At 46.5% G+C, this 14,015-nt stretch overlaps 1 protein-coding gene across 1 annotated transcript; it reads left to right on the top strand.

The window, feature by feature from the left end:
* The first annotated feature begins 860 nt into the window (after positions 1–860).
* On the top strand, positions 861–13,757 carry LOC122384746 (CLIP domain-containing serine protease 14D-like). Its single transcript, XM_043372451.1, has 7 exons — positions 861–991; positions 3,350–3,546; positions 9,703–9,962; positions 10,387–10,577; positions 11,788–11,889; positions 12,477–12,676; positions 13,063–13,757. Exons 1-7 carry the CDS (start codon positions 925–927, stop codon positions 13,234–13,236), a joined length of 1,191 nt encoding a protein of 396 aa, XP_043228386.1. The 5' UTR covers positions 861–924; the 3' UTR covers positions 13,237–13,757.
* Positions 13,758–14,015: the final 258 nt, after the last annotated feature.

The raw sequence follows: 14,015 nt of genomic DNA, 5'->3' as shown, positions 1-14,015 counted from the left end.
TGACCATAATTTCCCTATCAAATAAAACATCGACCTGTGAACCGAAACGTCCTTACAATTTAGTTTTCAGTTGTGGCGGATACTTTGACATTTTTGCAATTAAAATGCACACTTCTAACAGATTTTATTCGTTTTTCATAGCAACCATCGAATTAACCAGCAACCTTGGAGTTTGGGCTGTCCCTCCCCTCTTTCAACATCCTTGCATGCATTTGAACGGAAATCATTCAGCTCGCGACCAGTGTAAGCGCTTATTAGCGATCGAATGCTCCATTCGTACATTGTAGCGCCTCGTGTATTGTGAATGTGACAGTTCTTAATGAATGAGGAAATTACCTTCCCCGTTCCCGGCGATCCATAGCAAACTTTCCGCCACCGTTCACTACTAACTTGAAGAAAGGGAAACTGAGAGACGTCATGAATGGTGGATCACTGCTGCTCTATGCATTACGCCGGTCACTGAAGGGCTGCTGAGTGTTGAGGTCTCAGAAAATGAAATCGCATCTTATCTTTAAAATATTGCACAGTTCTTGGTTTTAGCTTACGAGAGATACACTGAAGTAACCGGGTATTCACCTTCTTTGGCGACGCAATAATTGCTGCAATGGTTGCGATGCAACGAATGCATCTGATCCAGCTTGGTGCTTCCTTCAAAATCTGTGTCAGGGAAAACCACATCTCTGATCTCCTGTATCGCGTTGCGAGCCGATGCATATTCACTCGCGGCGGGCGGAATCCCCGGCGGAGCTCGCAGCAGACACCACAAAGAGGCCGCATCAGTTGTTTTCAGGCTCCGAGGACTGCCGTGACGTCACTGGCCGTGTGTGTGACGTCACGGCCTGTCGGACAGGTTCGTCCGGGAGGGGGGAGGGGGAGGGAATAATCTTCGGGACGGGTGCGGGCCGCACTCACCTGCTGGCTGCCATGGAGGGTGCGCTGTGTGGTTCGGTGGTCCTCTGGACGGTCATTGCAGTGACCTCGGCGCAAAACAGTGAGTAGGTAATATGGGAGGTTAAAGGTAGTGTGCCAGCTTTCTTGGACCGTATGGAGTTGATGGCCCAGATAAGGAGAACCGGATTTTTAGAACTTATCCATACCTTCAAAACTCATGGAAACGTCTTAAATTCTTCAAATTTTGAGTACCCCAGTGCGAAATTCGCCCCGACGGGTTGTCGGTCGTACCCCAACCACATTTCACACCACTATGAACAATAAATGCACACACTGAAATCGCTATTACCGATATGCTCATCCAATCAAGTTTCGATAAACCCGTTCATCATCATCTCCTGCGGTTTCGAACACGCCTGTTAGGTGGCTTCTGATGCTCGTCGAGGTCGGAATTTCCAAATACGCGTGGTGCGTCGGGCCGCGCACTCTGACTTCGGCCAAGAAAAATGCGTCAGCTGATCATTGTCATTTCTGCCACTTGCGTGTGGTGAAATGGGGTCATAACTTATAAGACGGCTTTTTCATATCAATTATTTTACATAAAATCATATTTCAAACCATAAATAATGTTCGACAGCCAAATAAAAGAAACAATACCAATACGGGCTTACAGTTTAAGGCTCGACATTGTGTTGTCTACGATTAGACAGCTGATAACTCATTCCCGTACGTCGTATGGTCGTAACACTATAATGACCTTTGCTTATTGTCACAAGTGCGCCGCATTCGCGATTGTTGCCCGACGCCTGTTTGCAGGTGAGCCCACTACAGTTGTTATGCATATCTAAAAACCGAAAAACTTTTAGGCGAAAAAGGCACTATTCCAGGCCCATTTTTGATTTTTTTTGCGATATTAGGTAAAAACAGAAGCTTCTTATCCTAGGAAAAATAAAATGGGAAATCTTTCAAAGGTGGCACACTACCTTTAAAGCTGGGTAGGACTCATAGGAGTCGGGTGGCCGTGCTGTTTAGGATCGGCGTTAGCATAGCTGGACGGAGGTATGTATGTAAATTGTGATCATCTTCCACGTTGTGCGCTGCGCTGTTACTTATCCTGTGATTCATACCGATTACACAGCGCACATGAACGATGCATATAGTGTATGTATAATATCTGTCTGTGCATCTACGATTGACGATATTAGCCGCTGGCTTAGCCGTGGCCAAGGCCCTAAATACAAGGTTGCACGGACTTATTTCTACTAAACCTACCAGAATATAGTTTCACGGTTGATTATTTAAATAATTATTCAATCAAAATTTCTTTATTATTATCTCGTAATCATTTATAAGCAATTTTATAAATCAACTTTCAATTTGCTTGCCTTTTACTAGCAAAATAACTTTTCTAGTATTGGGTCACCATAGTGGTGTAGCAGTAGGAACCACATCTGGCAAAACCCCAATGCCTACATACAGCAGAAAAGCAGCCACCAGGTGTCGCCACAGTCGCCACTTGGTCGCCACACAGATGTCGCGCGCGTCGCCAATCGCCACACTACCGATTTCCATACGGACGCATATGTACGGATATGTATAGGAAAGTCGCCCTTAAGGATTACGCTTACATCCTTTGCTTATGTGGTCGGTGGTTGGAAATTAGGAGGGGCTCAGCTATTTTCGACCACGGATATGCCTTTATCACATGATGAGGAACATGCTGATAAGCGTTTTATGCGTCATAACAGCACAAAAGTATTTTTAATCATTTTTCAAAAATTACCGTTCTGCCGTATCTTTCAGTGCAAGGTGCCGTCGGTCATCCCCGACGTGACGTCACGCAGGGAATTTGCCAGATTTTCCTACTAGACTTCGACACCCCCTGGCCGTGGCCTTTTTCGGCTATGTTAATCCGGAAGTGCCACGACTGAAATGCGTCGCAGGTAGCATTGAATCGCGTCTTATTTGGGCATTTTCATGATGCGACTTCTTAGAGACGTGTGGCTCTGTTATGCGCAGTCTGGGATTTTCGGAATAGGTATATAACTGACCGCCAGGATTCGACGAACTTTGATTGTTTGTAGCCTATATAGCAAAAATAGTTTTTCTTTATTTTTGATGCATCTTTTTGTGATTATCTGTAATTAACAAACGGAGTGATTGTCACGCAGTTTTAAAGCCACTGAGTCCTCGAGTTGCGATTGATTTGATATAGTAATAATCGACCTTCGATATGCATGAAGTATCAAATCCCGTCCATAGAACATCAGACTGACTTTGAAGGAATTTTAACGATAAGGAACGTTAAACCATCACAATTTGGTAAAAAACGTTTTGGCAGTTCGTGTAATCAGAACTGATAGCTGAGCAGGATGGAATATATTGCACCTGTGAAAGTCCGTCGGTGCCGTCTGCAGTTTTTGTAGTTGGTAACATTTCTACGGATGGATTTTTTCAGTATTCTTCAACACCGGTAGCAGCAGCACAATCAGCTCATGCGATCTTCACGGAAGATCAGGAACATGCAAACAGGTCTTCGAGTGTCCTGAGCACATACCGCACGTGCGCGCGAGGAATTTGACCGCACTGAAAGCCGCTGTGTCCAATTGCGGCAAAAAGCTGGTCCCAGGAAATGCGCGGCCGGTGCCACTTTTGGTAAGTGATTAAGTGTCTTTATCTGTTTTTGGTGTTCGACAGGCACTACGTAACCATAGATGTTTGGGAATCCTGTTTATAAACAGTAAATAAAAGGAAACCGATAACCATTTGTGAAATAATCAGTTAAATTTGTTTTTAACACTTGCCGGACCTATCGGCTTTCTACATACGCGCCGGCCGGGGGCAGGGGGTGGAAGGGGCGGGTACGGCCCCCTCCTCGCCGTTTCGCCCTTGATGGAGCTAGAGCGTCGCGGAAAAAACGAGCGTATGCGCCGATGCGAGACGCAGCGATTGGTACCTGATTTTAGGGCCTCAACTCAACCAGTGACCTTTAAGCCAGAAGCACGAAGAAGCTGTAAGAATACAAAAACGAGAAAAAAACGGGCAAACACAGTTATGAACATAAGAAAAAATATATTTAGCCTGATTTTAATCAGATGACACTTTGAAATTTATGCCTAAAAGCATATGGTACACACAAAATGAAAGAGCAAATATGGGAAAATAAATCGAATCGATAAATGAATGATGTGCAAAATTAAAAGACCTAAACCAACGATACCTGGTCAAGCGTTACAAGATGCAAGATGACCAAATATCTATCCGATATCTTCGGAATTTGCTTTTAAAATAATCAATTGAGTGGTTAAAAACGCCACATACAATACTGGAATGAGGTATCTAAGCGGAGCAAGGGAGTAAGTAGTCATACCTATCGCTAAAAATAATGCGATTTTGACTACAATGCTAAACCCACCTTCTTATGATTTGTTATCAATGCGCACCCGTCTTACACAAGTCACCTACTTCGACCAACTTCGTGACCTGGGGGTGCTGACCTAACCTGAGGTCAACACCCTAAGTTGACCTGACCCGAACAAAAAGTATATCATTCGACGCGCCTGATCGAGGCGAGCACTATGCTGCCAACATCGCGGCTCTGCGGCCGTTTTTTGCGAAGTTATTTGCCAAAAACTGAACCGTACCTTGGGGCACTTGACCTGACCTCAGAGGTCACCGGTTGACCTATGACCTTAAAATCGGGTACCAATATCTGCGTCTCGTAACGGCGCACACGCTCGTTTTTTCCGCGACGCGCTAGCTTCACCAGGAGCGAAACGGCGAGGGGGGGGGGTCGTACCCGCCCCCCCTCGGCCGGCGCGTATGTACATAGAAAACCAATAGGTCCGGCGAGGGTTAAAGGGACCCTCCCACCTTAACATTAGTTTTGAGTTGAGATAGCCAAGTTTGCGGCCAGGCTCAGAAACCACCATTTATCCTGGTCGCAACCCCCGCAGCTTTATGGTGTTCAAGAAATTTCTTTCCTTTCCTTGCAGGGTGGGACCAGCGTGGTCCCTATCTCTTAACCATTACGGGAATCTGATGACGTCATCAGGCTTTCGAACGTCCGTTAAATGTTTGACTAAAACGTTTTGTAGCACGCGGTGGTATATGCTGCTTTGCGCGCAACAAATGCCGCACTTTCAAATAAAGTCGCTAGGAACAGCGGAGATCCCAAAAAGTAAACAAAAGTAAAAGTCTAATATCTTGAAAACCGGTGAATATTTTTCGATGAAATTTGGTAGATATTCGTTTTTCCTCTTTCTGAACCGAGCGACATCACTTTCATGCCAATTCATTAACTTTTTTGAAGGTGGGAGGGTCCCTTTAAGGTCAGGTCAAGTGGCCCAAGGTACGGGCTCGGTTTTTGGCAAATTACTTTGCAATAAATGGCCGCCAAGCCGCTATCATGGCATCACCGTGTTCGCCTTGCTCAGGCGAGTCGAATGGTATACTTTTTGTTTGAGTGAGGTCAACTTAAGGTGGTTGACCTCGGGTCACGGTCAGGTCAGAGGCCCCCAGGTCACGAACTTGGTCAAAGGAGGTCATGCTGCATATCATTCGATTCGGCAAGTCTTCCTGAGTTCATTGGTGGCTTTCGCGATTAGCTAGCTAAATTTGATCAGGAGTTGTTGACGAAAACTCTAATGACCCTAGTGACGTAATAAATGACGTCACGTCAATGCAAAGTCAACAATGCAAAAGTGAAGCATCGAAACTTGCAAGGAGTGCATGAAATCACGATTCCGTGTGGTTGAGATAGTTTGTGATCGTTCCTGGCGCCAAAATAGCTGTTTTTATTTTCCCCCATTGACTCATAACGGTGAGGTTACGTGACCGACCTGACCTCATGTGACCTTAAGGAAAAATCCGAGATATACAAGTTCTGAGACCTCTGATGAATACTAGTTCATGTAAGTTTCATCTCCCTGTGAAAGTTCCTTTGGCACTGAGGGCGTTGCTGCGACATCTGAAGACCGTGTAGAGGTTCACTTATGGCGTTATACGTCAGTGACCTGACCTGACCTAAAAATGTGGTTGGTGTCAAAAGATCTGGCTTGAATCAAAGGTCAGTATGCCAAGTTTTATCTTTCTATCGCCAGCTTGTTCTTAGATATTGCGAAAAACCCTATGGGAGCGGCGCCTGCCCCCTCCCCTCAGCCGGTGAGCTAGGGTTAACCCTCGCCCATAGGTGTTTTGCCAGACTCGAGCGTATAAGCGGGGACCGTTGGACTCCGCTTGCCGTTTGGCCCGTGATCCAGCTAGAGCTTCGCGGGAAAACGAGTGTGTTACCCGTGACGAGAGGAAGCCAATGATGCCCAATTTTAAGGTCCTAGGTCATTGATTGACTTTCCAGGTCAGGTCAATGACCCAAAAGTCGGGAAAATCGGTACGTGTTAGAACATCGGAAGGTGCGGCTGTCATGGGGTTTTACGGGGTACTGATGACGAATATCATATTAGTTATGATCAAAGATGATGTCCTCATGCATTTAGGCCAGGCCAGGTCAGGTCAACCTAAAGGGGTCTTGTCGGGTATTCGTAGTACGTACGTGTCAACCGCCTCTGACAGCTTCGTAAATTATAACGAACATAGAGATCTTATATAGGGTAGACCGGGGCAAGTCGCCTCGCCGAGGTAAAACGCCTCACCGATGTTTCTCGGAACTGGCAAAGTTCTGGGGAAACATCCTCTCTTCTATAAAACGTGCACTATCTGATCATTATATGAGCAGACTGGAAAGAAATTGTGATGACTCTTTCGGGAGATATAGCCAAAAATGTGTTTTTTGAGTGATTTTTATGTTTTGTTGTCAGATTATGCATCATGGCGTTCTTTTATGGTCCACATCAGGCTAACGACTTTTATGTATTTTGAACAACTGTTGTCTAACGCTTATCATGCCGGGTTGGTTCGTGTTAAATTATGTCTTGCTGGAGTGCAAGGCGTTGTTCTCTGACCGAACTACGTGATGGGGTAAAACGCCCCAGTAGGTCGCGGGGCAAAAAGCCCCATGGGGCGTTTTACCTCATGTGTTGTTCGGGCTACCCACTTTCTAATGTTCGGTAGCTGGCGAACAGTAAGTTTCTATGTCTTTATATGCATTTTTCTCAGCAACTGGATGGCAAAGGAAGTATTTTGTTAACATTTACATTGCAATAATTTATTATTTGGTCTTATGAGGCAGGTGAAAAACCTGCTCATACAGTAGTGTCATAGCTGAACACCTGACAGGATGGAATGTGCTAACTTCAGTGCCGTGTCTCCAGAGGTCTAACGGACCTCTCACATAAGATTTAGCCAACTACCATGTTAAATCTTTAATCTAAAGTATGGGGCTACTTGCCCCAGGCCATGGGGCGTTTTGCCCTGGGGTTGGGGCAAAATGCCCCATTTGCAGTTGCTTCACAAATCACTTCCTAGCTTGAAGTCCGATCATAAATGAATGAATTTGAGGGGTGCAATTTAAAGTAAAATGTCCAAAGAACGCATTAAGCACAAATTTGGCCTTCCAGGTGACGTGGGACAAAATTTATGTAGCAAAATAAATTATCTGGGGCGTCTTGCCCCAGGCTACCCTATGTATATAAGATCCCTATGGTAACGAAGGCCCCAAACTACTCCGTAAATGTTCAACTAGTTGCTAAATTCGAATTCAGTTCCAAAAACTAGCCTAGAAATATGTAAAACTCGAAAAGTGAAATGAAGTCACCAAAGGTCAATGATCTGACCTGACCTTTAGGTGACCTTGACACCGGCCCTCATCCATGGGACCAACATCAAAAAACATGTTTGAACGCTTGAAACCACGAAAAGATTGCAAACGCGCGGCTAATGCGAGCCGACATATGTATGCCGGATCACGATCCCGGCCAAACATGGTCTCGAAAAGTAGTTCACAGGTCAAAGTTGATTTGGGTCAGGGCCATGAAAATTGTAGGGTAGGTGTAAAATTGATTAAGGCGAGGGTATTGAAAGTTTTGTCGGGATAGGCCGCTTTTTACGCGAGTTATTTGCAAAAAACCGAGGGTGGTCCGTTCGACCCCCCCCCCCGCCCTATAAGGGCGTGGGTTAACCCTCGCCCGCACATGCCATTTTCCCATCCTAGAACGCACATGGGGGGGTGGGGGTGGTTGCCACCCCCCCCCCCCGCGCCATTTCGTTCCTGTTGGAGATAGAGCTTAGCAGTAAAGACCAAAAAGATTCTTTGGGAAGAGACGAATCCAATGATACCCAGTTTTACCTTCTCAGGTCAGTCATTGACCTTCCAGGTCAGGTCAAACTAAAAAATGTTGCTGTTTTGGGTCACCGTTGGATATCAAGTGCGCTGCTTAGCAAATACCGATGACGATGCTGTTTTCTGGTGCCAAGCCAGCTAGAACCTCTTTGTCACACTATCCGACCAGAATTTTGCTGCTGAGGTCATTCCAGGTCAAGTTAGGTCAAGGTCAATTATATGTGTTTGTATGTCTGTGTGTGTCTGTGTGTATACTGATGTGTGCACCGATTGTTTTTGGGTCCATATAACATGAAATCATGATCTGAGAAGCTTTTACCAAAAATGCAGTCAAAAAACTTCACAAAAAGTAAATTCAGCTTGCCTAAAACGCAATTATCTTAGATGACTTAGGTTGACCTTGACCCTGACCTTGACCCCTGTACATCGTCGAACAACATGTTCCATGATAGGTGGGAGGTAAGACTGGCAAAAAAGGCCGAAATCAGGGTGTCAAAAGCTCACAAGGCCCATGGCAAACGCAAGATGTTGAGAATTGGCCATTTGGGTCATGACATGACCTGAAAAACAAGGTCATATCTCCGAAACCAAAAATCACAGAAACTTGAAATTTTCAGTATACATCAAGAAAGGATAGACGAGCAGCTATACGAAAAATCAGCCTTCTAGCTCTAAAAATGTTGAGTGCAGAGCAGAAAGACTGCCTGGGGGGGTGGTGGCAACCACCCCCCCCCCCCCCATGTGCGGGCGAGGGTTAAGGTACTTACAACGTTAAGCTGAAAATGTTTTACTCATAACGTCAAAAATGAAGCTGGTTTCGCGTGGTACTGCATTTGCCAACAGCTACAACCAACAGCTACAAAAACCGGCTTGACAAGCACTGGAGAGAACTCCAGTACCAAACAAACCAATAGATCAAGTTTGTTGATGCGTCCCGAGCTTGATCGGACGGATCTACCAGGCCATCCATTGCCTCATCCGATCCCATGAATCAGCTGTATCAGACATCAGGTATCTAACTCCTGACTGAACGTTTCATCGGCTTATCGATAAGTCACAGGTTACCTCTATACCTACCCAACTGTATCCCAGGATCTTTTCCAAACGACGGATCTAGTTAAAACAATTTATATTCAAACTATTGAACACAATTGCTCGATTTACTGTTTAGATAACGTTCTTCACCGTAACAAATACATAATTGTGAACGTCTGGTTAAAGGAAAATCGATATAGGTATTGAAGTATCGTCTCTCAGCAAAACAAATGTTTTGGAAATTCAACCGAAGACGGCTTTTAGGCAAACAAAAAAAGCATCATCGAAATCTTTTCGGCCTGTTTTCACAATTGCCTACCCAAATTGGATAGCTCGTCCGTCCTGCCGCTAGAACGGTCACCATGGAAACAGAGCTTAGTCCAAAGGACCTGCTCTCGCTACCGGTTAGCAGGTGGGAGTGACCATCCCGATAAATGATTGTGTGACCAAAGATGCTAATGGCTTCGTTCTGAGGAAGTCGAGGACTGACAATTATTTGTCCCTACTGACCACTAACACTCCATTCCATGTCCCTACAGTGCTGCCCAGACTCGGACGGCCCAGCGACTGCAGCGCTGCCTATCGCCCAGTTTCGGAACCACCCGCTGTGTGGAGACTCCGAGTTTGCACCGGGTCGGGTGGTCGGAGGGGAACCTGTTCGTCAGCTGAAGGACTTTCCCTGGATGGCGATCCTGAAGTGGGCTCCGGACGGGGCCAAGCCGCTGTATCGGTGCGGAGGAGCGGTTCTGAATGAGAGATGGGTGCTGACGGCGGCTCACTGCATTACCGACAACGGACCGTGAGTATAGAGCGGAGAAGGTCGAGAACCCTGGTCAGTGGGTTTTGCATTATGTAGGGAGTAGACAGAGCGAGGAGAGAGGTGTGAGTAAAGGCGCCTGAACACCGGGTTTTGCATTATGCACACAGCCGAAAAAAGCAACGATTGATCACCGTTTGCAGCTTTGCGACACTTCAAGGCCAACACCAACCAGTAACCACAGTGCTTATGTTTTATTGATGACCACAAGAGATGACCAGCTAGCCTGATTTGAGGTCGCATTATTTATGTGTTTTGTAATGTATGCAATTCGATGAACAATAAGCACATGTAAAAGTCCGCTGACTAACAGGCACTGAGAGAAGCTAATAGCAAACCTTCTCCAGATCAAAGTGCGCTTAGATTTCGCTCCCAACCCGTCAATGACGAGCTGTCTGACCGACAGGATATCGGTACGAGTCCGTGACCTGGACATTGCGACCAGCAGCGACGACTACTTCCGAGAACCCCCCGTCGATGTGCGCGTGGAGCGCATCTTCGCGCACCCCGACTACCGGCGCGAGTACAGGGCGCCCAACCGCGGCCTCTTCAGCGATATCGCGCTCATCAAACTCAGCAGTGAGCTTCAGTTCTCCGGTGAGAATGATTCGAGCGATGTGCGCTGTTGATGTCGTGTTGTGTGTGCATTCATGAATAGTTTAGCTGAAGACGATTAACCCTAGAACGCCTAGGGGGGGGGGGTTGTATCAACCCCCCCCCCTGAGGTTTTTTCGAAGTGCACGCTAAACGGCTTGTCGTAGCGGGCTGAAATTTTCAATACCCTCTGGGGCAACCTTTGCGCATCTTTTGCCGAAAAAAAAAATTGATCGGGTCATGTCAGGTCACGGAGTTATGACGTCATAAGAGGTACAGCCTCCGGCCGACAGTTACCAAACGTGTGCGCCGAATCCCTAGGTTTTCTGCCGGTGATACCCACATTGTTTGATGGATCATGATGAAACTTCCCATGCATGTTGGGGCAAGCATTGGCTATCGTGTGGTGCAAGAAAATTGACCGGGTCAGGTCAGGTCACGGAGCTATGACGTCACAAGAGGAACAGCGTCCGGTACTATTTTTGAAAAGCGCCCGAACCACTATTTTGCTAATTCTTGTCACCTCAATGGGAATATGCAGCAATATTAGCTTCTATAGGGAGCAAATGGACCTCCCAAATCCAAAAATACAATCAGATTTCAAAAATTTAAATTTTGATTTTTCGAATTTCTGCCGCCGACTGTGACCTTGCCGACTTCCGGCGCTCCCAACGCGCCATTTTTAGAGCTAGGGAAACGAAATACATACCAAACGATAGAGAATTGATCAAGGAATACGATAGTGAAGGTTTCAAGTCGATATCTCCCACCGTTTTGCCGCAATCGCCGCGGAAAGTTGAAAAAGTTTGATTTTTTCGGAAAATTTGACCTTTGACCGGTCATAAGTAGGTCAAATGTTGACCTAGGACCAAAAAATATACCACCAATCGCGAGATCTCGTTGAGAGCAATCCGTTGGTTTTTTCGCTAAGCTCTACGACCTTCCGTTTCGAAACGCCAGGGGGGGGGGGTCGTAACAACCCCCCCCCCCCTGGTCGTTCGTGTTATGAGAAATGGCCTGGTCGTGCGAGGGTTAATCGCAATTGCGGAAAACTTCAACTTGCCACCGTGCTTGCGAGTGACGAGGACGACAAGCAAATTGCACGTCTACACGTTTGACAATCTGCAACGATATAAACTTACACTGATTTTAGAGTGGTAGATCCTACTGTATACACTGCTCTATTATACACTAAACCTAACGTCTGTTGCAGATATTTCAAAACCGATCTGCCTACCTCAAAGCAAACGATCAACCAAAGAGTATGAGCGCATACGAAGATCTTACATTGCCGGATGGGGACTCACGGAATTTGGTAAGAATCCGTCTCTCTTCTCCCTCTCTTTTCTCTCTCTCTCTCTCTCTCTCTCTCTCTCTCTCTCTCTCTCTCTCTCTCTCTCTCTCTCTCTCTCTCTCTCTCTCTCTCTCTCTCTCTCTCTCTCTCTCTCTCTCTCTCTCTCTCTCTCTCTTTCTCTCTCTCTCTCTCTCTTTCTCTTTCTCTTTCTCTTTCTCTCTCTCTCTCTCTCTTTCTCTCTCTCTCTCTTTCTCTTTCTCTTTCTCTCTCTCTCTCTCTCTCTCTCTCTCTCTCTCTCTCTCTCTCTCTCTCTCTCTCTCTCTCTCTCTCTCTCTCTCTCTCTCTCTTTCTCCTCCCATCTAGGTATGTCTATATGACCCTTTGTATCTCCCTATCTCTCCCTATCTATCTCTCTCGCTCACTCTCTATCTCCCTATTTCTGTTTCTTTTTTACCCGTTACTTTTTTCCTCCATCGGTCTTTTGCTATAAGTATCTATCTTTCACTCCTTCACATCCATAAAGGAAGTATTCCAAAATGAAGGTATACCATGTCCAATAGTTTAACCCATCCTTCTAGCGACATACTCTCTCCCCCTTTTCTCCGCAGCTGGAGACGCCTCCACGGTGATGATGTGGGCGACGGTCAACATCACCGATCACAACACCTGCCAGAGTTCCTACGCCCGCACCGGAGCACGGGTGGACGATAGCGAGCACATCTGTGCAGCTGGGGATGACCTGAAACAGGACGGGTGTGTGCCCGGAGCCAATGACGGCTCGTGCCGCGGCGGTGTGGACGCCTGTGAGGTGAGTTCGGGATGGTGTGGGTGGTTAGCAATGAGTTTTGTCTATGTAAAACACCTATGTTGTTCAAAGGGATCAATTACCCGTAAAAGCTTCCGAATAGTTAGTCTTCATTATAAGCCGTAACCGGCACTTAAAACCGCCACTAACTGGTGCGATCTCTACATACTGTGTTGTGCTGTCCTGGCAGGATGTCTGTTGGGACAGAACTCTGGAACAATATGCTCGTGGGGGTGGAGTGTCATTGGGAAAATGTCCAACCTGACGGAGCACCCGATGGGACCAAGTGCCCCGCACGTGCTGGCGTAGTTTCCATGCTGACGAGAGTTTCCATGACGGTGCGCTCACGCTGACGGAGTGTCCCTTGTGGACGGCTCTCTCTCCGATAGGGCGACAGCGGCGGACCACTGATGGAGCGCCGAGACGAGTTCAACAGACAGCGCTGGTACACCATCGGCGTGGTGTCCTTCGGCACCGGCTGCGGCAACCCCGTGTTCCCCGGACTCTACACCCGCGTGGACCACTTTCTCGACTGGATCGCTCAGACGGTCTCCGAAAATTGAGAAAAAGATGACCTTCTGAGAGCGAGAGAGCGAGCGAGCGAGAGAGCGATATCTCGATGAGGAGGGGTCCATATTCCAATGTCTATCCCTAATCTGAGGTCTTGTGTGAGGACTAGTTGGCGAAATATGTCATAGTAGGAGAATCTTATTAGGTTTAGCAAGATGTCTTATGTGCGTAGTTTTCGGGTATTGTCCAAAGCTGCCCATGGTGCAACGTCGTCCGACTTGCTAGTTTATTTGAGCGATAATTGAGATGAGAAATTTATATGTAGCCCGTTGCATGTCAATAAAGCTGACCTGATAACCAGGCCAGGCACAAAGGTTTATCCAGCTGGTCGGTTGGGCAAAAGGTCTGAAGGTTTTAAAAGGGCATGAAGCACGTTCGCTTTCACTATATACATACACGTATTTTTATACCGAATAGGTAAACCGGCAAGCATGGCGCTGCCCGTGAAGTGTTGTAACGATGTGCGATCTGCTTATGTCAAAAGGCTGTGCGAAATAAATCTGTCAGTTATCAACCTATTGTGTTTGCATCGCATGACATACAATTTTCAAAGAGACATGAGAGAAATAATTTATACAGTTCTGCATCAGGCATGCTGTGAAAGGATGACGTTGCTCTCCAGTAATCAGCAAAATGAAGTCTGCAAGCAAGCCAAGCCTTCTTTCAATAATTATGGCTGCTCGATGTGGTCACCTATCTAGAGGGCTCCTCAACTGACATGAATGGTCTCAGCTTCGGGAAAGAACGTTTAGCGGTTCCCGAACTATGTTAT

This window comes from Amphibalanus amphitrite, unplaced genomic scaffold, assembly GCF_019059575.1.
Source record: "Amphibalanus amphitrite isolate SeventyFive unplaced genomic scaffold, NRLGWU_Aamphi_draft 000197F_arrow, whole genome shotgun sequence".
Classification (NCBI taxonomy): Eukaryota; Metazoa; Arthropoda; class Thecostraca; order Balanomorpha; family Balanidae; genus Amphibalanus; species Amphibalanus amphitrite.
Note: the sequence above shows the minus strand (reverse complement) of the source record. Positions and strands in the feature narration are given on the sequence as shown.